This window comes from Corvus cornix, chromosome 2 (genome assembly GCF_000738735.6).
Source record: "Corvus cornix cornix isolate S_Up_H32 chromosome 2, ASM73873v5, whole genome shotgun sequence".
NCBI lineage: Eukaryota > Metazoa > Chordata > Aves > Passeriformes > Corvidae > Corvus > Corvus cornix.
The window spans coordinates 131,405,904-131,430,895 of record NC_046333.1 but is presented as its reverse complement, the minus strand read 5'-3'; the positions used below and the strand labels follow the sequence as shown (position 1 = coordinate 131,430,895).

Here is a 24,992-nt window from a genome sequence, read left to right as displayed (position 1 = left end):
ACTGGTGGCCAGCTTGTGCCTTCTGGGTTATACATATAAATAGACCCTCTTTTTCTCAAGGAGTATCTGTACCCTAATGGACTGTGCTTATCCATCCCTTTCCATCCACCCATGCCTGCCATGAGCTCCTCCCAGGCAGTGTTCATCTGCACCAATGTGCTCTTGGGAGGTGAGAAATACATTACAAGCATCAATCAAATTCCAACTCCTTTTCTGAGCTGTGAAAGCTCCAGATACTCAGCTGGCAGTGTTCAACCTGTGGGCATCAAATCAATTAACAACAGACTTCGCTATTAAGTATTTCCCCAAGATACCCAATTCATTCTCATCAAATCAACCACTGGCTACCCACTATGAATGTGCTTAGTACTAAATGTGTTTAATACTACGAATATACCAAGAAAACTCAAATGCTGCGTTTGCATTATTTAATATGGATCCCTTCTGTTTTCTGTTTTACTTCTGGTGAGATAGACCTTGGCAAACACTGCCTCACCTGCCAGAACTTCTGTTCTCTGGAAGAGGTTTTCTGAATGCTTCTGAGTGAACACGTCAGTGTCATCTCCTGGCTCATCGCTCTTTTTCTTGGCATCCATCTCAGGCCTTTCCTCTTTATCAATTTCTTCAGGTGACTGTGGCACAAGAAAGAGAACTGAGCATTGCTTACAGAGAGGGCAAACCACAAGTCAGCACAGTCACTGCCTGCTGTGGGCAGTCACATAGCTGTGGCTCCATGCACATACTGCACAATACCAACACATCACATAGGAAGCTTTAAGAGCACAGAAAGTTGGTCTAGACATTGTAATTGGATCTATCTGTCGTCACAATGTCAGAATGAAAAACACTGCTTGTAAGTTTAAAACCTCCGAAAGTACATTTAGCGAACCAGTGCTGTTAATATTGCCTGTGTTTATCAGAATAACAGCCTCTGAATGAAGTAACAACTCTGAAATTGACACATCAGACATGTTATATGCAGAGAACACCTTTGAGGGTAACCTAGACAGTATTATCTATGGTGGTAGAAGGAAATACTAAAATACTGAACGGAATCTGTCGAGTTTTCAAACTACAGCCAAACCGTACAGCATTCTCCTTTGAGAAGGGAAGTTTCACACAGAATTTTTGAGTAACTCTTTGAGAAATGTAAAAAAGGTGCACCTCAAACTCAAAGATATCTTGAGAGACTGTCTGGTGTATCATGATACACTCTTACTTTGCATCTCTCTTTTCTTTCATGTGAAATCCAGATGTTCCCATACAGACTTTCTAGTGGGAATGAAAACAAACAGCTCTGTAGTCATTTACCACACTGTAGTAGTAAGTAAAGTTTGGGGGTGCTTTTTAATCCATATAAATAGGAGACTTAACATCAAGCCATCAAGAGTGTACAGTGGAACCATTTTAAATGGTGTTGCTCTCCAGCCACGCACCTTTGTTTGTGCAGGCACCTTGGTCTGCATTTTCACTGTGGTGGTCTCGGCCCTGGATGCATCACTAGTTGTCGGTAACTTTGGAAGTGTTCTGGATGTTGTTATCACTGCACTATCCTCATCTTCTTCGGCACCTGGAGACAAAATGTAACACTTCATTGACCTGTGAAACTCCTCCAGACCAACTCATTCTTTATTATGACACCAAGGTAGAGGTGCTTGCACAGCCCACCCTAGGCAAGGTGCCTAGATGACAATGCCTGCTAAGATAGAGATATGAGTGCAAACAGTGTGCCCAAACTGTCAGAGGGATACTTGCCCCAAGTGACCCCAGGAAAAAGGAAGGGAGTGTATCAGCTGGAATAAGTAGCAACCAAGAAATTACCACGATACTTTTCAAATAGAAGAACCCATCCTGAAAAGAGGTAAGAAATAAGCTTTAACACTTGTAATAGGGGCAAAAAGTCTAGAGTGAAAGCAGCAGCCATCAGGCCTGGGTGACATGGGCAGACTCCAGTGCCATGGGGTCTGATGAGGTCCCATGGCATCAGGGGCTCTGCTGGAGCTTGGCAGTGCCACCCCCCACCCTGGGGTACCCCCAGCAGCTACCTTCAGCTTTCCCAGAGCCACTATGGGCACCCCAGAACCCACACCCTGGGGTGCAGGGTCTCCTCCTGGGGGTGGCAGGAGGTGGTGGTGGTGGGGGCCCAGGCTTATATGGGGGTACCCAAGTCCCCTACAGCAAGGGTGTGTGGACAGATGGTCCTGTACACTCAGATGAGGGGAGCTTATACACCCATGGCCTGTGAGATGGGTGTCTGTGTTGATGTGGCACACACTGGATCAGTTACAGAAAGTCATTTAGATATTTATAGTTGCTTGTTACCATTTTATAAATGGCAGGTATTGTGGTTGTCTGTTGCACTGTTGATATTAAGCCTAAAAGTATAGCTCAGTGATTGCTAGTTAATTACATACCATAAATAAATCAATACACTTCTTTATCTTTACTTAAACCATATGAACTGAACAGTTTTTGCCTGTCACGTACTGCTTCAACAACAACATTTCTCCTCTACAGCATATCTGTTGAACTCGAAAAAACTAAGCAATTTCTATCTATAGGAAGATTATTATTTCTGTTTCAGTCACTAGGAACTCACATGGTTTTAAACGCCACATAATTCAGAAGCCCTTTTCTTTTGAAATGACTGAGAGGACAAAAAATTCCCTAAAGATTACCTTAAATTTAATTTCCTCCACATTCAAAGCCCTGCTGGAGTATGAAGGCCCCTTTAGAATATGGTAATGGGCATGTCTAACAAATATCCTTTAGTGATAGTGAAAGGAAGAAGACACAGGAAAGAGACTAAATTATTAGCAAGGCCTGAAAGAGGAAAAAAGAATTGACCCATTCTTGGACCACTCCTTAGGAATCTCAATGTGTTCTGCTCATTACAGGCACTGGTTACCCAAGTAACTCTCGGGTAATAAATCTAGCAAATGTGCGTAAGAGTAGTTCCTAACAAATAAAACGCTCCTACAACAGAATAGTATGACTCACTCATTCCAAACTGATTTTTTAGTTTGTTTTTTTAAAGAAAGCAGGCTGAAAATATGAGCACAGTATGTTTTGAAGTCATGATCAAGAATTACGTACATTTGGCATTTAAAGGAGGGACATTAACAAGACAGCAACAAAAAACAACCTCTGATTGGTAGAAAATAAAATTCAGAATCATTAAAAAAAAGTACTACATTAAAGATACTGGCACAGAATAATACTGGGAAAAAAAAACTTTCAGAGATACTGAATTTACAGCATAACCTCTATACTGAAGACCTCACAACAAGAATCAGGTATTTTCCTGAAATGCCACTCAAAGATCAAAAAAATAAACATCCTGCTTCAGAACAGGGGTGAGGAAAGGCATCCAACAGGAAAATTTTTCTGGCTTTGACTCAAGAGTTTTCTTTGAGAAGTAATGGCCCCCTGGAGAGCTCAGAGTTCTTCCTTCCAGTACTTTACCTTCCAGAGTTCCTCCGTATTACACAAAGCTTTCACAGCCAAGGAAATTAAAACTGATTATCAGATTAGAGATCTGATAAAACACACCTTGAGAAATGTATTTTCTTCTTTTTATGAAAAGTCCCACTTAATCACAACTGTTCCTCCAAATCCTTAAATGCCACCTTTGCTTCAGGCAATAGTTGTGTCTGCCAGATAAAATGGAGAGCATTACAGTCTGAACCTCTTTGGCTAAGGAGGATGCAGATCCATGTTCTCTCAACAAATGGGTGACTAATCTAACCCCTGGACTAGTCACTAGATTTGCACCAAAGGTACCCAACTCTTCTTCCATATAGCCTTAGGGGAATCCTGACAATCACCAAAACACTGAAGCAACTATCATTTAGGCCAGATTCAGGTACTGGCTCAGACACATCCCCATGGTTCCTGCTTTCTAATTAGCTTTATCTAAACAGGTCTCTGCTTGGCATGGAGTAGATCTAAACAAGGGGAAGACACTTACCTTGCTAAACTGACAGCAGTATTTTTGGAATTACCTGTAAATAGTGAGAGACCAAAGAAACCACTCACTAGTCCTCTCCAGAACACAGCAATAGCATTTTACATAGTTCCCTAAACACACATTTACATCATGTTCCCTAAAAAGCACAAATAAGAGCATCACCAAATCCAAGTAAGATTGGAAAGGAAAAGCCTACAGTGTCATGAGCATAACTTCTAAGTAGGTTGTTAAGAGGAATACTGTGAAACTGTTGGAGTACAAGATTGTTGCAGAAGATTGAGTACAAGTGTTGATTTCTTCCTCTGGAAAATATCACTATTTCTATAGCTGGTTTCTGGATTGGGTCAGCTTGGGTCATGGTGCTGGGTATTCACTGCCTTGAGTCCCTCTTATTGAGGGCACCACAAAAACCCTGCAGTAATTAAACCCATAGCCATCTCTGTGGTAGAGCTGAAAGCTCTTGACCATCACATGCATCTTTTATCCACTGTAACTTCTTCAGGACATCCAATTGCTGTCTTCAGAGTGGTCAAAATAGCTCTAAATGCTGCCATAGTATTGGAAATATCTAATATAACCCTCAGCGATGTGTCTATTAGCAACCCTTGGATGACAGGAATGTGAATACTCCTTAACACTCTTAGTGCTAGAGGAAACTTGTCAGGAAATCAAGATTGTGCCACCTTAAATTACTGCACAGAAAGCAGAAATTACTGTATAGATAGTAATATTTTTTGTAAAAAAAAAAAAAGCCCACAGTAGTTAGCACTCTTACTTGCAAAGCAGCCAGTGATTAACACTTCCTACCAAAAAAATCCAATCATTTCACCCTATCTTTTGGCATCTTATTTGTCTGCTGTTGCACATCACACTCAGAGTACCACCACACAAGCAAATTTGTGCCAAGGTGGGCACACACAACCACCATCTCTTTCATACCTTCCATCTCTATCAGCAACGTGACACACATTTCTAGCTGACTTATCTTGCCTCCATTCACTGAAAAGTCCCCAATGCAACCCTTTATCAACACAGTGTCAGGCTCCCAGAGATGACACTGTAAACATAATTCTGTGCCCTGCCAGGGAACTGCAACTGAAATAAATGGAGACAGTGCAAGGATGTCACATCTCTGATAGCTCTCACACAAGGAAGAGAAAAAAAACAAAACCAACAAAACTTGAAGAAGGATTAAAAGGCATAGTTCTAACTATGCTGAAGTTTAAGATTCTGTCCAGCACATCAAAAACACACTTTTCAAACAGTATCACTGTAGATTTTTATGTCAAGGACCTGGAGAACCAGGCAGTCAATGTCATGAAGCATGCTTGGGGCTGGTTTAGCAGGTGGACAGAAGTTCTTGCTCCAAGACAATCTGAAAGGCACTTATGAGTGAGACCATAGCAAATGGAAAGTGAATCCTTGCTGTGTTGCCTGTCACCTGCAGGGGAAGCACACCAGGAGAGGTGTGCATGCCAGGCACGCTGCCCTATGGGCCAGGAGCACCCAGTGTCGGCCCTGGACCTGTGCTGGCTCCTGTGCAGCACCCGGGAGAGCGCCCGTGCCCCCCAGCTTCCTCAGCCCCAGGACCACGACACACAGCGCCCTGGCCACGCCACCCCCAGCCGCAGGACTCCCAAACTGGCTGCTGGCCTTGGAGTGTAATGTCAGCTTCCCTCTCGGTCATGAGCCAAAGCAGATCTGCTCTTGTGTTTCTTGAAGAAGCTCCGACCCCCCTACCACAGCTTTTGTCCAAGAAGAGTCCCCAGACACAGTGTCAGAATACACAGAGTTCATCCTGAGCCAATGTTCTCAACTCAAGCTGCTATCAACTGAGAAATGTTAGGCTCGGGAAGAGAAGAAGGGGAAGGAAAAATTTGCATGATTTTATGATCTATATTAGCATGAGTATTTTTAGAGAAGACACAAGAACAAGACAGACAGTTTTCCAAAGAACTCACAGATAAATCTGACAAAGATGGTATCTTTCCTTAACACAATGGGTAGTCATGCTGCTTAGCAGCTACTTTCACTGATCTCCAAGAACAAGGCTCTATTAAAATCTTTTATGCCAGATGAAAAAGTAGCAATAATTATAAAAGCATTTCAAGTTGTATATAGGCTGGAAAACTATTTTTTACTTTTTATTATTATGCTATATAAAACACCAATGCTAAAGAAGTGATGATAGACTGAAGCATCTCCTCTGAGATGGAGACTATGAGAAGGAAACAATGGACTAATTGAATCTCTACAGATATTCTACTGTTGATATACAAGAATCAGGAGGCAGGCATGGCTCCTCTGTAAACTGTTGACCTGTGGATTCAGATTCAACACTTGGGCAAATGCACAACAGTAGTTGAATGTATGCAAAGAAAAAAGAGGCTATGAAGGGAAAGAAAAGAAAAAACCAGAACACCTTTGCTACTCCTTACAAAAAGCCCTCAGCCAATTTCTAGTTTGAAATGTGTCATGTCTACAGTGACACTTGTCCATGTTAATGCTACTTGAAGACCTGCAAGGGCATTAATGGTGGTGCTGACAATTCCTGTTTATCTCCATAGGCCTGGTGGCAGCTAACAATTTTCACAGCAAGGAAAGGAGTCAGTAGTGTTGTCATCCTGGATCTGTTTGCTTGGACTATGTGTGCTACAAAGCAAGAAAACCACTCTTGAGTGGGAAGGCTCTTCCTGCTAGAAACATTACATTACATCACTGAGTATCAAGTAGAGAGAGAGAGACTGAACATATATGAGAAACATCAATCAATGGTGTATCTGCAGGACTCTTTCAACATAAAACAGAGAGCAGTAAGTATAGGAGGAGGAGGATAGAAAGGATGCTACTTTCTTTCCCTGAAGACTTTTTGCTTTGTTTAAAAATATTAGATCTGGGTACTGTCACATGAGCTCTCTGCGGGGGCACCAAGCTTGTCTGCAATGAGAATTTCCCTGTTTGCTTTTAGGAAAGAAACAGAGATTGCCAGAGACAGCAGAAGTGCACTCCAACTTTCACCCATAGCTCAAGGCTAAGCACAGGAAAATAAAGAAGAGAAAGACAAGGTGTTACTGTTAAAGTCTAGAGGTAGTCTAGACTTCGGTCTTTTTGGCTTCACTTTTACCACAGAATTAAAGAACTGTTAGGCTTGGAAAGGATCTCTGGAGATCATCCAATCCAACCCCTCTGCCAAGGCAGAGTCACCTAGAGTAGGTCACAAAGGAATGTGTCCATGTGGGATTTGAACGTCCCAAAGGCACGCTCTACAACCTCCCAGGACAGCCTGTGCCAGTGCTCTGCTTCCCTCAGTGTAAAGGAGTTCTTCCTTCTATTGAGGTGGAACTTCTTGTGTTTTAGTTTATGGTCATTGCCCCTTGTCCTGTCACTGGGCACCACTGAAAAGAGCTGGTGAAAAGGCACCATCTTCTCGGCACCTGCCTTTGAGGTATTTATAGGTGTTGATGAGATCCCCTCTCAGTCTTCTCTAAACAGGTGCAGCTCCTGCAGTCTCTCCTCATAAAAGATGCTCCAGACACCTCATCATCTTTGTGCCCCTCTCCTGCCCCTCTCCAGCAGCTCCTTGTCTTTTCCTGAACTGAGGAACACATAACTGGACACAGCTCTCCAAATGTGGCCTCACTAGGGCTGAACAGAGGGGCAGGATCACCTCCCTCAATCTGCTGGCCACACTTTTCCCGATGCACCCCAGGAGAACACTGGCCCTCCTGGCCACAAGGCACTGCTGGCTCATGGTCAGCTTCTCATCCACCAAGACTCCCTGATCCTTCTCTGCAGAGCTGGGTCAATCCCCAGCCTGTGCTGGTACTTGGGGTTATTCCTCCCCAGGCGCAGGATCCTACAGTTCCTTTGTTGAACCTTGGGTTAACAAAATCTGAAGCCAGTTCTTGTGCTGCTTTTCCACTTCAAAAGCAGGTCTGAATTTTTAATCTTCCGTATTAGAAACAGTCAACACCACAGAGGGATGGAAAAAAACTACACCAGACTGTTCTTCATACAACTATTTATTGTCAACCTACTTCCTTTCCTGAAGCTTACAAAGTCACCAGCATCTGAAGACATGACAGAATGGGATGCTGACTGAAAGCACATTTTTCCTGGAGATCAGAATATCCCTTAGACAGTCCTGGGAACTGAATAAAATCACCAATTCACTAATATTTTTTTTTCAAATGAAATATTAAATTTCTCCTCAAACAAGTCTCCATCAAGGAGGTCCAGTTAAGCCTCTCATCACACTGGAATGTCGAATTGCCCTGAATGATGATGGGCCTAGATTTGCCTGGCAGCACAATTAGATGTCTGCAGACCTTATTTTAACATAGCTTTCAATCACCAGAAGAAAAGAAAAACGAAAATCCATCCGAAAAATCTGAAGTGTGCCTTACAGGTAACACAGACAAGGCACTAGAAGCAGGGCTTATCCTTTAAAAGTACACAAATTATATATAAGCATCGAAAGACATATTAAAAAAAAGTACAATAACAAACATGTAAGTAACACACTTGGAAAATAAATGGGATTTCCACAACAGCTCAGCAAATATAACAATAAGGAAATGTCTTTTCCAGAGCTACCATAAAATCCTGCACTTAGCTTTTAATATTTGGAGTCTCCAAGCTAGTCTAGAAGATACTCATCGAAGAAACGTTCTAAGAGAAATGATTAATGAGCTCTCACTGACACTTTTTTTGAAAAATTTTGAGCTAGCTACATGTCTCTAATGAGTGTTTAAGTCTGAGAACTCAGTATGTTGTATTTAAGAATGTCTTTACTCACTATATGGATGTAATTTCCTCAGAGAAAACTCACGGTTTTGGCAGTATCTAGATTTCCAAATATAAAAGAACAACAACAAAAGAGGAATGGACACCATGTTTACGTGAACCTGACTGCATATAAGAGAAAATAAGATTGCTGCTGCTATGTTTTCTTACGGAATGCTAAATTAGCATTATGTCATGGGAGAACTAAGCCTTCTCTAATCCTTATGTCTAAACTCCAGGGAGATCTACACAGAAATCAGAAGGAAAGGAGAGAGCCAGCAGAGAGAAAATAATGCAGTGAAATGATGCAACTAAGGAGTAAGAGAAAAGAGCAGAAAGTTAATACTTAAAACCTGGCCCACAGGGGTGCCCAGTGCTCTGTAAAATAGCAAAGCACTCAGGACATTCACTGAAAGTATCATCTCCAGCTTATAAAGCAAAACTGCACAGATTTCCCTCAAATAATTGCATTACTTCTTACACTTTTGAAAATCAATTTGTGACATGTTGTCTCACCTGAACCCGACCCAGAAGAATAATCATCATCATCAATTGGATAGACGCCTGATGCTTCTTCAACAGAGCTGTTGTCAAGGTATAAATCTTTATCAGAGGTCAAATCTGTTCTCTGGAAAACAGATAAGAGGGAATGGTTAAAAGGATAACAGTTCTCCAGCACAGCAGTCTCTTCATCTTCACTTCTATTTTCTAAGTTGATGGTAGCACACTGAAGTTTGTACTTTCAGTTTATGCCACACATTCATCTAAGCTGTTAAGGAAATTTGTAAAAATTACAGCATTACCAAAAAAAAAAAAAAATTCCAAGGCTGCACAATGAAAACCACACTTCATCTCATTAAATGCATGAATGAATAAATAGGATTTGCAAATATACTCTGCAGAGCTTCTGTAACAAGAAGCAAATCCCAGGACTGAAGCCCTCTGTCAGGATCTCAAATATACAAATGTATAGGCTGACACATGAAGTCTGTTCATTTGATCTCAGATGAGAAGGAACAAAAGCATGTATCAAAAACTATCTCAGAGGTTAATCAAGCCAAACCTCATTAAACTCTCTAGTAGTTAGAATGAACAACTGGGACTACAGAATATAAATGTTTCTAAGACAGTGCTATTGATTAAGGATTATGACATTTCCAGCCAGATAAAACAGCATTATGCTCCAATTCTTAAATGAATACATCTCTCCTAAAATTTAGCTGCATCTTCAACAGGCATCAGACCATCACCACATTTCTATGTCTGCAAGTATTTCACCACTAAAGAGAGATTCTGTTAAAACGAGTTCAAAATAGAACAAGGTATCAGTCACCTTTTAAGTTGACAATTCAGGCTTAGGAAGACTAGGAATTTTATTCCTCCACCTCGGCTTCCGGTTTCTTAACAGAGAATAAACTTCCTTAGGAGAGCCAGGTATCTTGGATGGCTGAGAAGGTACCTGCCACTACAACTCCTATTACTTTAACCAGCACTTCTGTCTATGCCTGTTTGTCATGACTTTTTGAAGAAAATACGACAGTTATAAATGGACTTTTAAGTAAAAAAACCACCTAAATGCCAAAACGCAGTACCAAAATTCATCTATTCAGGATCTCATATAAGCACTCAATCCTGCTGCTTTGAGTCCCAAAGGTTTCCAACTTACTTATTACTGCATGGCACTGACTGCCCCTTTCATTCCATCCAGCATTCACTGTAGCTTTCCTAAAGGAGTACCGAACTGTGAATGGGTTAACTCCTATATGCAAAGACTCACATCTAACTTTACAAGGTAACTTTTTTCCCCAGAGGTCTAAAATTATTGTTGAAGACATTTGCGATTTCTTTTTAGGATTTTTTTTGGCAACAAATTCCTGTTTAAAGCCTCTTCACAGCAAGACACTGTTCTTCAAGTTGATCTACAATAAAAAATTATTCTTTATGAAAAGCAGAAAGGCCATCCTGATTATTAGTGTATTTCACAGTAAAAGATCTTTGCATGGGGGGTACCTAATACTTCTCTGAACAGCTCTGAACTAAAATAGTATTACCCCAATTTTCTTCTATAGAGGAAAAGAAAACCAACATGATTCTTGGTCAAAGTCTACTCCTACTATGGCCACTCTTATGTGTGGGGTATGGGGAGGGGGGGGGGGGGGAAAGGATCCTGTTGTTAAGCTTACAAACACCTGCTCTGATCTGCTGCTGTTAGTTCACATGGTCTGCCTGGAACTGGCTGCAGTCCAAAGCAGAAATTCAAGATGATGTCTGGTCACTATCAAACAACTTAATTCTTTTAAAAGATGTCTCCAAAGGAAGTCATGAAGTACCTTAGTATGTGTATACATGGTATTGCAATTAAGACACAGCTGAGACTGTTTCCGTATAGGAAAACAACTCCCTGTCACAGGACAAATATCCTGCTCTTGATCCAGCTGCCACAATGGACCAAGCCACTTCACCCTATTTCACTTTCAGACACAGTCATAGTACAAAACAGACCACTCCTCAATATCAGGCAGGAAAAAACAAAACATTTTAAAAAGGAAATGCAGGTGGTTGGCCATGAGTATAGAAAAGGCATACAATACTCAAAAGGTATCAGAGGCAGTGAATGTTACCCAATGCTAAGTTGGGAAAAAAAGTTGAAGATCTACATGTAAGGAATTTCCCAACAATGGAAGTTGCTTTTGGCAAGAGGTGAGAAACAGCCTGAGTTTGCAAAAGTAGGAAATGAAAACCAGTCTTCATGAGAATAGAAGCATCATACAGCCATGCCCAGAATTTTTAGTGTTCAGTAAAAATATGAACTTATCAATAAATTTATTCCCTAAACCATTTCCAACCTCTGTCTATATCAGAAGCAAACTTAGTAGGATTCAAAAACCAAACAAAACACTTGCTTCTCCTTCCCCCCTCAAAACAACCACCCTGCTCTCTTCCTCTTTTCAGCCTCACAGAACTCAGAGAAGACAGAAATGACTCATGACAGTTCTTCTAACGATTCAGTTTCTGTAAGACAGATGAGCAGCTAACCCAACCCAGCCCAAGTTGCAAGTGCCTGGTCAGCCAGGCTCCCCACCATCATATTCACTCCTTTTCTTTCGATGAATTATGTCTCTTCAGCTGCCAAAAGCTTTTATTTCTCACTATGCCGAGATGTTCTTGGGATTTAAACTAGCTGAACACAGAGGAACAGAAATGCAAGAGAAGCTGAGTAGCTTTCAGCAGGAATTTGAGCATCTGTTGTATTTTATTCTGGGGATGCAAAGAATACAATGTGAAACATTACTTAATATCTAGTATTGTGGATGGCACATTATCATCAGAATGAGCAAACTATTCCCCACAGTCTTATAGAACCAGTACAATATTTACTATAGGGAGAAATACACGGTACAGTAAATTTCAAATGCATTCAGATCAGACATCAAGCTCCACCTGAGGAATATGCTTTGCAGTCTCTCTGACCAGAGCCCCTTGCCTCAGTTCAGCCTGTTTCAGCACAAATGATTCTCATCTGGTGAAACTCGGCAGGACACAAGCACCCTCTCAAATCAAAGGCAAAGGAAGCATATTCTAGCTTAAAAATCTTTAAGCATCTGCATAGATAAAAGCATTCATTGCACTGTCTTTGCAAGCTGGCTAGTAGACTCGGGGTAGAAGCACCCCCTCTATACCCACAGCTTGCCCCTTTTATCCCAGTTGCTCAGAAACACATAGATGCCTTAGGCCACTTGGAATGAAAACTGCTTTAAGGCTCAGAATAAAAAGAAAAGCCCAACAGTTAACAAAAAACCCCACAGCCATTAAAAATAATTCTGTGAAGATTAAGCTTAAAAAAATGAGAGAAAAACAATGAAAATAAAAAGAATATTTTATGGCGTTTAGGTCAGTACCAAGCACTGAAGCCACGCTTTACAATTTTATGCTCTGCTATGTTAAAATAAACTTGATTTAGTATTTGCTCTAGAAATGTTTTCTTGCTTGTCAGCTGGGAATCCATGGGGGTCCATGGACTACTTCCAGGATGTTCACAAAAGACAAGTTGGAAAAACAAATCTGTTGTCAGTAGGCTTGGACACAGAAAGGTCTGTACTAGCATTTCAATATATTTAGGAGGAAAAATAAAAAAAGTTTGCAAATTCTAGATCCATAAAACTATTTTTAGGTATTATGAAGGCCAAATATTTAAGTGACTACTTCCTGTGGCTAACAATTGAAACGAGAGTACTCATGTCACTTTTATGTAACAGCCTTATTTTCAGACCTATTAAAATGGCAGGAACACCAGGCAAGGATGTCTATCTTATCAGCCCTTTAATCTCGCCCTGAAGCCACAAAAACTGCTTGTTACCTCTTGACAGAGATTGCATTCTCGTCCATCATTGTTATCCCACTTACATTTTTATTCCAAGAATATAATGCTGCAAAATCCTGTGACCTAAATACTTCACATGCTACATGCCAATGGTCACTGATTCCTGCCTGGTTATTGACTACACTGGCATAAATCTAAATCTCATGGAAGTAGTGTAGATTAGCACCCATTAAGTACTAGATAAAAGACATTTCCCTACCAATAGTATGTTGAATTTGAAATCTCAGTGTCTTTATTTTACTAAATCTTACATTTAAAGTAATTTTTAGTTTAATGAACTGGGATCATCCAGGACATATTAAAAAAAAATGCCCAAACCCCACATTTTGACACTGAGAGAGGAAACAAAAAAAAAAACCTCTTTTTCCTGTCCCATCATCTCATGAAACACCTAAGTCATCCATCAAAATTACAATGACAAAAACTGAAAACAGACAATGGGAGGCTTGGGAATGGATAGTGTATTTCATTAGAAAAAAATACAAAGTGTCCTGTCATAGCCATTCCCTTTCCTAGTTCTGCTGTTACTGTCAGTCCTCCCATTCCATGGGAGTGATTTTGGAGTAAGACACTGAAGACTTTTATGCCATGTGGATGAAGCCAAGAACATTGCTGGTGCGAGCAGCAATGAAGGAGTAATGTCTACCATGGCTGTCGTGACTGCTGAAACTCAGACACGAGCAACGAGTAGCTGACACGTGGAAAGAAATACTTTATTATCTACAGATGAACTCAAATTTTTGTTCTCTGTCTTTGGGTATATGCACGGGACAGCGAATCTGAGGTTTGCAGCTGTGTTACTAATGATACTTTGCCTCCCTTTTTCCCCCGATGGAATTCTTTTAGATGCAACCCATTTAGTATGCAGAGAATCAGAGACTAATATTTTAAGAGTGATGTTATATTACAAATATCTAAGCCAGAAGCCTCTGAAAATTTGCAAGCATTACAGCTGTTGATTAGGCAGAGATCTTCCATGTAAAAAGGAGAAAGAAAACAGATTTTCTTGCACGCTCAGCTGGTGAGTCTGAGTTCACTAGAGTGCTGTACTCTTCACATACACTATATTTTTGGAAAGCTAACTATGTGAACGCATTCATCTAAAGCCTGAGAGCCATCACAGAGGTTCTCACTGAAGGCTGGAGAAAAGGCAGTTGTGTGAAGAAGCTGTGTTTCCCTCTAGGCTTCCTGCAAAAGGAACTATGATCTGCCACGCTACAGGATTTAGTCCTAACAAACCTCAGCATTGCTGACCTTGAAGCTGGCAGGTGCCCTCCTACTGTTGTTCGCCAGTTCTTTGCTTTCCCTCATCACACTAGGAAAGGTCAAAGTGTTTGTTAACCTTGTCCAGGAATGAGAGGCATGATTTTAAACAAAAAAAATGAAGTACAAAACCTGAAAATCAGATTTCCACTTCAAAGCACCATGTTTTCCCAGAGAAAAATGCCAACCAGAAGAGCATCCATTTTCCATTTCTCATCGTGTTACTGGTTCTCAGAGATGAGCCTCCGCTGGCTCCTTCAGTCTGCAATTTCCTATGCTGCCCACATGTATCCAGCTACAAACATGTAATTTTGACAGAGGATTTTATGTTACAAGGTATGTTTACCACTACTTGTCTTAGTACAGATGTCTGCCTGTCCTTTCACTGATATGCCCTACGTCTGGCCACAGTAGAAAAGGAGGGAAGTAGTCTGCATTATTTCCTTTCAAGGTGACATTGCCCACTTTTAAGTACTCACAGGACAAAGTCTTCCCAGCAAACCCCACCTCAGGTGCACTATGCCAACCACGGTGTTGCCTTCAGCGTAAGTGCTGGTGGGAGGTATGGCTGTGGGATTTTCTGGGAAGTAAGATGGTAATAATTGGTGACATCATTCAAGCAAAACACTCTAAGGACTACCCATTTTCTTCCTTAGAGACACCATCCTGCTTGCACAATGCTGATATTAGTGGAGCAGGTACCAGCTGCAGGAGAGCTGCCCTGCACCACAGTCTGGGTCACTGATCACAGCCAAAATATCCTTTCCATAATGACAGGCCCCAGATTGAATTTTGCAAGTTTGAGAGCAAGGGTTTTATACAGAAGATAGTATCTGTATTGCTCATTTACCCCAAATCATTCTGACAGTTACCATCTCCCAATTTTATCTCAAAATGGCTTAAAACCCTCACCGATCCTTGTGCCCATCTGCATGCCCAATGTGAAACCAGCCTTGTGACAGGAACTGCCTGGACTGAATTGCAAGAGCCACCACCACCTCCTCCACTGCTGCCTTTGGCCAATTAAATAACAAGCCTTGACTGCTGTGACTCATTCTGGACAGCTCGTTTCCACAGGTATTTTTAAAATCTTAGAGGACATTTGCTGCCCTTCCTCACCTAAGAGCAAACTGGCTTTGCATGGGCGTCCCTACTAGTGTAGTGTTTGCCTCTAGGGGTGGCGGTGTGGGTTCTTGTGGGACAGCAGTGGCGCTGCCATCCTGTGTGGTGCAGAGCGGAGCCACTACTGCGGCTCGAGCACCTGCCAGAAAGATTATTCACGCTCCTTGTACCTCATGTATAACTTCCTGATCCTGCACAAAACTATAGCTTTAGGCCTCCAATCTCTCATGACAGATAAAGAAAGGGTTTGACCGCTCGTGGCTGTTGAAGAAAGGCAGAGAGCCCAAAATAAACACAAGTACTGCAAGCTGCTTCTACTACTGCTGGTGTTCAACAATAGAGAAGTCTACCAAAAGAGCTGATTTACAGAGATTGCCTCATGTCAGAGCCAAGAGTCTAAATATGCTGGCTTTTAGGATGCATACAATCTGTTATGCCAGACTAATTACCAAAACAGAGGCATATTTGACAGGGACAGCATTAATAAAACAACTCTTGCTGGTGTCAGGCATTTCAGCAGTCGATGTCATGGCTCACACTGAAAAAAAAAATACACCACATCCAAGGAGACACCAACAAGCCACCACCACGTTAGTTACTTTTCACTTATGGCCACACACCGAAGAAATTACAGTGCTGCAGTTGATAGGTTTAAGTTCACACTCTTCACAAAGCCACAGAATCTCATGTGCCTGTTTTCTAACAGTCATCTGTGCCTTTAGAAATATTCCCTAATGTGCAATTACATGCCGTATGGTACACTGCATGATAACAGAACTTAAAATGGTAACAGGAAAGCTTGTTTAACCTTAACTGAAAAATGTTTTTCTTCCCATTATGAAGACTCACAGATCTGTTTAGTAGGTCTTTGGCCTGCTTACAGCTTTGGAGCTGAAGCTTGTCCTATCTTGAGGAGAAAGATAAACGTCCTCTAAAGTTCTGGCCTGGTTGTGACGAATTCCAATGGGAAAAGACTCTATCTTTCCACTTATTTTCACAGTGTCTGATTTCCAGCTGTGTATAATTTACCTACTAAGTGCACAAAGAGACCAAACTTTAGTCCTTATCCAGAAATTGTCTTGCCCATGGTGGGACAGAGGTTGCTGTATGAAGATACAGGAGGGAGATAAGCAAGCATCGCAGCAAGACAAGGCAGAGCTTTCTGTCCTTACACACAAGTACCAACAGCATCACCGGTGATGAAGGACAGATCCAATGACTTCCTCCACAGTCTCCACATCAGTTACCTTACAGCCTCCCAATGCTATTAAATTAGGCTCAAGCTCATGAGTAGTGTTAAAGGACTGCTAGCTGAATGAGACCATAGTCATGCCACTCCAAAGATACATTCATCATCTACCCTGAGGAAGTTACCTGTATCTTCATTCAGTTATAATAATTTTCTGCAAAAACCAGCCTTTACCTCTGTGGATCTTTGCCACCACTATAGTACAGTGGAGAGCAGTTCTACACGGGCTACAGCCTAGGACCAAGAGATCTTCCTAATTCCACGACCACATAAAATTTACTCCCATCTTCAAAATGGTTACTTAGAAATTATAGAGGGGCCCACCAAATCTGATGTCAGCTGAGTCAAACAGTACTGCTGTGCTGCTTATGCGAACCCCTCAGCTTGATGTTCTCTAACTCCACACCAAATGGTCTTTTCTTGTATGTGAAACTCAGAAATGAACACTGCAGTTGTCTCCTTCACCTTGAAAACCTCAAGTCTGCTTAACAGTCAATTAGAGTACACATCAATTCCCGTTTCTCAAGTAGAAGCAGAAGTTTAGTATCAAAGTTTCTCTGGGTCTCCCCAAATTACAAGATTCAAAGCCCTTCCAAGCTTTCATGCCAAGCCATCAATCAATGCAAAGAAAGGTTTATTCTTCAACTCTGTCTTCGATGTAGGCACGATACAACAGAGAAACTATTTTAAAGGGCTACAGCTGGATCAGCTTCCAAAGTGCTACTCCAGACTGAAATATTAAAGGGCAATATACAGGCGAAACAGCATCAGAAGCCAGCAGCCAGCAATGTGCATCACAGATTGATTTATCTCAATTAGCACAGCAATTTCCTGCACATTTTCCAAGAAGCATCCATCGGTTTCCCTAAAAATAGGATCAAAATCACCATGCAAATTGTTGCCACAGCTCAAAATGGTAATCAGTTTTTTAAGGACACATCAGTCCCATGTGCAGACAGGTTAAATTTAAGGCACAGCCATGACTGAGAAGCCAAATGAACTCCTTTGAAAATGCTGAATGAAGAGGTCAGCCTGTCTTTGAATCACCAGTCACAAGTCTGAAAGTAAAAGGAGAAGCAGGTAGCTTTTGGTGTAGAGGTCATAACTGAAGTACCTGCCCCAGTCAGTGCTTTTAAGTCTAATGCATACTGGCTCTTCTACACACACCTCCTCTCTCCTTTCATGCTTTACTGATCCTTTTTGCTAATCAATCAGAAGAACTAACACTTATATTTTCCTCCCTCCTCTTGAGAGTGTGGATGAATGATTAAAGCTGCCAGGGTAACCTCTTTGGCATGCATGCCAATAACTCCCCACCTAATAGCCTTTCCTTTGCCTCACTGCCCTGGCCCACTGGTGATTACTGCAATCCCTTGAAGTGGTCAAATTGCAGGGCAGACCCCATGGAAACCTATGTGGAGTTGTTCTAGTTCATACCAAAGAATAATGTTTTTAATACAGATTGTTCTTTTTAAAACTCTACAAAAGCAGTTGTAATGAATCGTAGTGGGAGCACTGCAAACCTCCACCAGGTTTCAGAATCCCCATATTGATTCCTTTCCAGTCCATGGATTTCAACAAAATAACCCCATGTGAGGAACTGAGTGTCAACTAACACGTAATCATTTAAATTGAGATCTCTTTGCCATTGGTAGCAGGAATTAGCAATAAACTGTCTCAATCAATTACATTCCTTCTGCATAAACAGGAAAATCACATATAAAACAACTACATTATTATGGTTACATTATGCAGCAATTAAATACTGCTAGCAAATGTTATGCATGGTAACTGAAATTTGTCAGAGATCAGGAGGAATCAACTTCACAGTTTAAGGAGTGAGCATTTCCAGTTCTGTAATGCATAATCTGTTATTCAACAGAGCCTTACTCACTGAACAACAAGGTCTGTGACTATCTTAGTGGACACTCCTGTTTGCCACCTGCAGCCCCCAGCACTCCTGGTAACATCCCACCAAAGCTCCCCACAAGCAGAAAAATGACTACTGGTACACCCACAATCTCCTTGATATTTCTAAAATCGTGCTCAGTTGTAGCAATTAGCTGCAGGAACTTCTCTCCCTCCTACAAACACATGCAGCCTATTTCAGAAGATAAACTCCACTAAATTAAGAGAAATCCTGGATTCTATAGAACTGAGATGAATGCGGGTGGTAGCACATTTATATCCCAGGCTTGCTAGATTCTTAGTTAAGGAAACTAGAGCTCAAATAAGCTGTAAGTATGCTTAAATGAAACACCTTTGCACCAGGGTCCCTCAGTTTCACTGCAACAGAATATGCAGACTGGGCACTCAACAAGAACAATTACTCACCCTTTAAACAAATACATAAAACCCCCCAAATCATCATCTTTATACCACTTTGGGTGCTAGTAGAGAAGATAGTCAGCTCAAAAGCAGTACTGTATAATGATGCAAGATGTAAACTGAACTGCAGTTCAATGTGAATTTTGCATTAGCCAGAACACGCTGGATGTGCTGACTTCTTTCTCCAGTCCAGGAAAACAATCACTTCATTTATTCAGGTAACTACTTCCAACTTGTTAGGTGCTGGAAGCACAGAGGTAGGGAGTTAGTTTGTCCTAGGTCAAAAACACTGGTAAATTCAAAACTTGGTTAAATTAGGCCACAGTCTCTGCTGCCAGACACATAAATGGTATCACTGCTACTCTTTCCACTGGTATACTCTTCTCAGACACTGACAGCAAACACAGACAGCACTGAGACACCAGGTACATCTGTGTGAGATACCTCTTTGTATTCCAGATCCCCACACAGAAAGACAACAAAGATGATTTTATTGCTATTTCCAGGTGTCATCTCACTGGTTTCCAAGATTAAATTGTTGGATTCAGCACTCTGATCCCATCTTACTTAACTGAATTTTTACTACAAAGGCTTGGTTTTCATATCTTCTTTGATGCCTACAAAGATAAGAAATGAGTTTCCTTCACATGGGATAAAACATCATTCTAATAACTTCCACTATAAAAGCAGTTGAGTGAAATCAGAGATAGGGTGGCCTGTACAGGCTATGTGGCTTCAGAAGCAGTCTTCTGTCTGGTATGCTGCCCTTCAGGCACAACTCCCCTCCTTCCACCAGGGAGAAGGAACTGGTGCCTCCTTCCACCAGGGGGAAGAACTAGTGCAGCACTGACACAAGCACAGCCAAAGACAGCAAACAGGTTGTGCTGGGGAGGACACAGCATCCTGCCAGCAATGCTAGACGAATTCCTAGCCAGCTGGGGATGAGGCAAGAAGGAAGGATTTTCCCTCCTACCCTCCCTCTGTCTTTGGCTTTCCTGTCGGTTCTCTGGGGCTCCCAGTGCAGCATCAGACTGGACAAGGGAACCATGGGTACAACTTCTTCTAAAGACACACAGCCCAGAGCTGCATTCAGAAACTAGATGGATATACTGAGCAGAACCACTAGAAGAGAATTTCAACTACACTGTTGGGAATTTCTCCCCACATGGTTGCCCACATCAACTGCACAGCAAGACAAACCAAGGCAGAACCTTGGTGAGGCAGTCTGCTGTGAGCCGCCATACCTGCGCTTCCACACATTGCAACAATTAACAAGCATTCATATTCCTGAGAAGAACCAGCTAACATGTCTGCTCTTAAAAGCCCCCACAAATGTACATGGACATGGAGAGCATCAGGCTAAAACTGCACAGTAAAATGTACTCTAAAATAAAAGGGCTACTCCACAAGCAGTGGAAGGGCTGATGCCAGATTTCCTACACAGGTTCCCCATTCCTGCTTCTTTCCCTTGTGCTACTGCCTCCCTATGAGCTGTGCAGATGGATATGGCAGAATATGGATCAAAAAACTCTGAAGATATGGGAATTTCTCAAAATAAAAAGTTTCAACTGGAATTACATAAGGGACCTCCTTCAAACAGCACATAATTTTTTGGTTTAAAGCATGGTTAAGAAAGCTGTTGGTTTAATTCAAGTTTTAGTTACAACAATCTCTCCCAGTTATCATGAGCAACTACTTTTAATAAAACTGAAATAAGCTTCATATTGATTATCTTCAGCTGATGTTTTAAAAAATAATGCTATATAAAATTAGCACCAAAAGAATTAATACATTCGTAATGAAGGTAGGGATCAATTACACCATATTAGATAAATCTACTTCCCTTGATTCAGTGGAAAGCAAGCCAAGTAAGTTGCTTGACAGCATTTTTAACAGTCATAGATCCAACTGAAGAGTAAAATACAACAAAGACTCCTTAACAGTATTAAGTATCTTCTAACGAAGAACAATTCTTTCTTTCTTGCATTCATACTCTAAATCAGAGTTCTGCTGGAGGGAACAAAGATTTCAGTATTTCTATAGACAAATCTCAAATCTTCCTATAGCTGTCCCAGCACCATCAATACAAGGTTAGCACCACTCTACAATCTTCACTGCCTTATCAACAGTGTAAAGCTTTTAAAAATCTATATGCTTACAAAACCTCCTGGAGCTGCTACACATTGAGGATTTCACAGCATTATTGACCTGGGCAGCCTCTTTATCCTCAGTAAGTTATTTTAAGCAACTTTCTGCCAGCAAGCAAGTCTCTTTGTTAGGCTTTGTCTGTATAATGGCTAAAGCACTGCTTACATATGGCACAAACTGGGAAGCTACTAAGCAGAAACCAGAATGAGGCCTGTGTCAAATTCTCTTTTTATTTCTTGTTTTCCTCCACTTTCCTGATATGCTTCTAATACCCTACAGATCACCGCCCTGCTGCCAGGAATTCTTCCATGCACCTGAGCCACCTCCTGAGAGGGGGCAATGTGAATGCACAGCAGACAAAACAGACTGAATTCATGTATTTTTGGGACCATGTTCTCTAACTTGCACACTTTCTTTTGCCTTGTTTGAACTATATATAGACAGCAGAGAAACAGAATCTGGCAAGTGTATTTACCTACTGAGTGAGAAAATACATCACCTGGCTTGGGAGGTGAGGAAGAGAACAACAAAAAAAGGTAAATTTCTCATACTGCAAACTCAAACCCTGAATACTCTGCTCTATTCTTAAATCCCTTATCAGATAAAGGTCTCCAGCTTGAGGATCAGATTTCTTTGGCATGGTAGGAAAAGCAAATCTCAACCCGATATATATCGGCATACATCAAAAAGCAATCTCATGGTCTTCTGCAGGCTTGTGCCTGGAGGTATCAACAGAGAAGGCCAGCGCTAGCACAGAGATCTTCCCTGGATGTAACTTATGAACAGCCTTGTCAAGCAGTCACATCCATGCATCTTCTACTTTTCTACTTACAAAAATATTTATGAGGTGATCCTGTTCGAGGGAGTGGCTCTTGCTTGTACTTTTACTTTGAAGCTTTTTTCGAAAGCTTGTGTGCTCAGTGACCCATACTATCCCTTGGGATACCTACGTTGTTTTAATCCAAGGGCACATCATAAAATCTACTAAACTGACAGCCCAAACAGGCACAGAGAAGATTTAGATTTGATACCAACTTCAGCATCACACTTGATAACTAGACTCTCAGCTGAGGGCCAAGATACACAGTGGAAGCTGCCCAGGGAGAAGGGTAAAAGAAAGAGATTTGAACTTTAATCCACGAAGTCTTTGTTAGTGGTATTTTATTTCTGGATATTAGATCAAGTTTCCTATTTCCTTGTTAAACCTGTACCTTGTGGAGAGAATGGAAAGAATGGATGTTTTCTAAGTTATCAATTCTGTAATGCTTGCGAGTACCATAAAAACAGCTTTTAACCAACGTCCTATAGAAGCAACTAATTCAGCACTGACATCTTTCTGCTATTTAACATGCTTAAAGGTTGGCAAAAATAGCAGACACAATGAATAAGTAACCTGTCCACCCTGTGTTATTCTAGATAAAGTGCAGATGTATTCCAATAATCTGCACCTTATTTCCAACAGTTCTGCTCCAAAAATACAGCACATAATCTGCTCCATATAGCTGTCAATCAAATGGACAAATTCCCTTCAGTTTGCACTGCAGATATGTCTAAAGCAAATTCACTTTGCAAGGATATCCCAAGATTAATAACAAAACTTTAATTCAAACCACACATTTTTCTATGCAAGAAATAGAAAAGGTTGCTACACTGATGGCATTAGAAAGCTTCTTGGTTCCTGTTTGCTTCAGGAAAAGGGTCACTCAGCAGTCAGAAATGGAACAAGCAAATAGGGGTTTCATCAGCCTAAGTGTTATGGATCTCAGCTGCTTAGCAGACCTGACCTTGCACAAACCTGTTCACCTCCCTGGGTTCTGTGAACTTAAAAAAAAAAAAAATCTAAGGACAAAGAGGGAAGGTGTAAAAGCTCTGCTTAGGGAGACCATACAGACCACTGCAAGATAATGCAGAATAGTTTTGCAACATTACTAGCACAAACTTGCATATGTACGTCTAAGAAAACAGAGGTCAAGAACTGCATTTCAAATGACAGCAATGCAACACAAAGCAACATTTTAACGTAAGCATCTATAAAGCTAGAAGCATAGAATGCTCATGTAATGTGATCTTAGAAAAAAAGCGTACAGGAGTGATCAAGAATAACCCTTTCTCAAAGGGCAGGGCATGAACTGCGTAAATCAGGCTTCCTCAAACATATATGAGCAAATTAGATCAAGAAGTTATCAATAAATACAATTCTTCAAACAATAGAAATGGAAGCAGCTTTTTATGGCAAGTCGAGGAAGAACGTAAGGAGCCAATTCCAACATATCACATCATAGAAGGCAGCATTTGATTACTCACTTTGACAAGACAAAAGACATCAGAAAAATACTTTCCCATGCCTTTCTAAGGGACAACAACTGAAGAAGGGCAGATGACAACCAAGAAGTCTTTGAGAACTGAGAAGGTGAAGATCGTTTCTGCTTAAAATTAGAGTCATGACTATTCATTCAACTTCATAATGACACAATAAACAAAGACCACTAGGCAGAGGAACAGAATAGTGACCATCATTTGATAAAGCAGAGTCATCAACCCATTTCATTTCTTTAAAAAACATTGACTCCATACTGGACACATCCCACCAAAACTAATGATACTTGTCCAGTGACATACATAGCTGCACTTTCCTTGCAGAAAAAATTGTCTTATCAAGATATGCTGACACCTCCCCAGTTTGCTGCGCTGAAACTGTTCACCTCACAGCCTGACAGAGCATGGCCCCCTCTGGAGACCAAAGCCCCAGCCCAGCTCCTGACAGGGACTGTCCTTCCTCCACTAATTACATGTACACACACACAGGCCCAGGCAGCAATCCCCCGGGAAGCCTCTAATGGGCTGGGAGAGCCGATTACTACTGGCTTATAGCTCAGATGTGTGTAGCTGAAAGGTTTAACAAGCCTCCATTTCATTCTTTTAAAGCTAGTTTGAAGGGGGAAAAAATGAATGTATATGAAGAACATCACCAAAAAAAAGTGACATAAACCACAGTGCAAAGTGGTGAGGGAACACCTCAGGTCTTGCTTTCTGGAGTGAGGGCCATGTCAGGAGCCTCGATGCCTCCCAGAAAGGCAGAACTTGCTCTTTATTTTCTCCCCAAACACCATGTCCTTCATGAGGTGGTTTACAATTTTAGAAAGACCAAGCCATGCTCTGCAGGTCTAATATTATCAAAATCTGCTTTGAAGATCACTCCCTTTCCTATGGCAGGCCATGGAGCAGAAAGGAGAGGAAAAGGTCCATCCCACCTGTCCCCTGCCCACGGCATCCGCAGCTACTGGCCATGGGAATGCTGCTGCTCCTCACATGCACCATCTCAGCAGCCACCGGCTTCAGGCAGGCAGCAAACGGCACTGGGAGCCAAAGGCATCCCTCCAGGCAAGCTGCAGCCTGCTTTTACAGAAAATGCAGCATTTTCTTCATTACTTTTCCAGCAGGGCCAGTTCGAAGTGGCACACCACTTGCATTCAGAGAGGAAAAGATTCTCATTTTGTCACCAGAAATCTGTGGAGAAATTTCCAGCAAGCCATCTCCAGGCACACGCCCCCAGACACTAATTTGTCCCCACTTGCTTTGTGGCAGCTCCAACACAAGCCCAGCTAGGCAATGGCCAGCCACAGGGACCTGGTTTTTTGAAACCCCATTTTGGGAGGATGAGAGGGCTGTGTTGTTCCCCTCTCTGTGTTCATTACTGCCACATTTCAGAGGTAACATAAAATGAAAAGCACTTCGAGTTGGGAACA

At 41.5% G+C, this 24,992-nt stretch overlaps 1 protein-coding gene across 1 annotated transcript in view; it reads right to left on the bottom strand.

Moving 5' to 3' along the window:
• The window catches only part of SDC2 (syndecan 2), a 60,182-nt gene that overhangs the window by 2,939 nt on the left and 32,251 nt on the right, over positions 1–24,992 (bottom strand). Inside the window, exons 2-4 of the mRNA XM_039549172.1 lie at positions 9,272–9,383; positions 1,437–1,570; positions 497–632 (exon numbers count right to left, since the gene is read on the bottom strand). Of these exons, the coding sequence (XP_039405106.1) occupies positions 497–632; positions 1,437–1,570; positions 9,272–9,383 (382 nt within the window). The remainder of the gene's footprint in view (positions 1–496; positions 633–1,436; positions 1,571–9,271; positions 9,384–24,992) is intronic.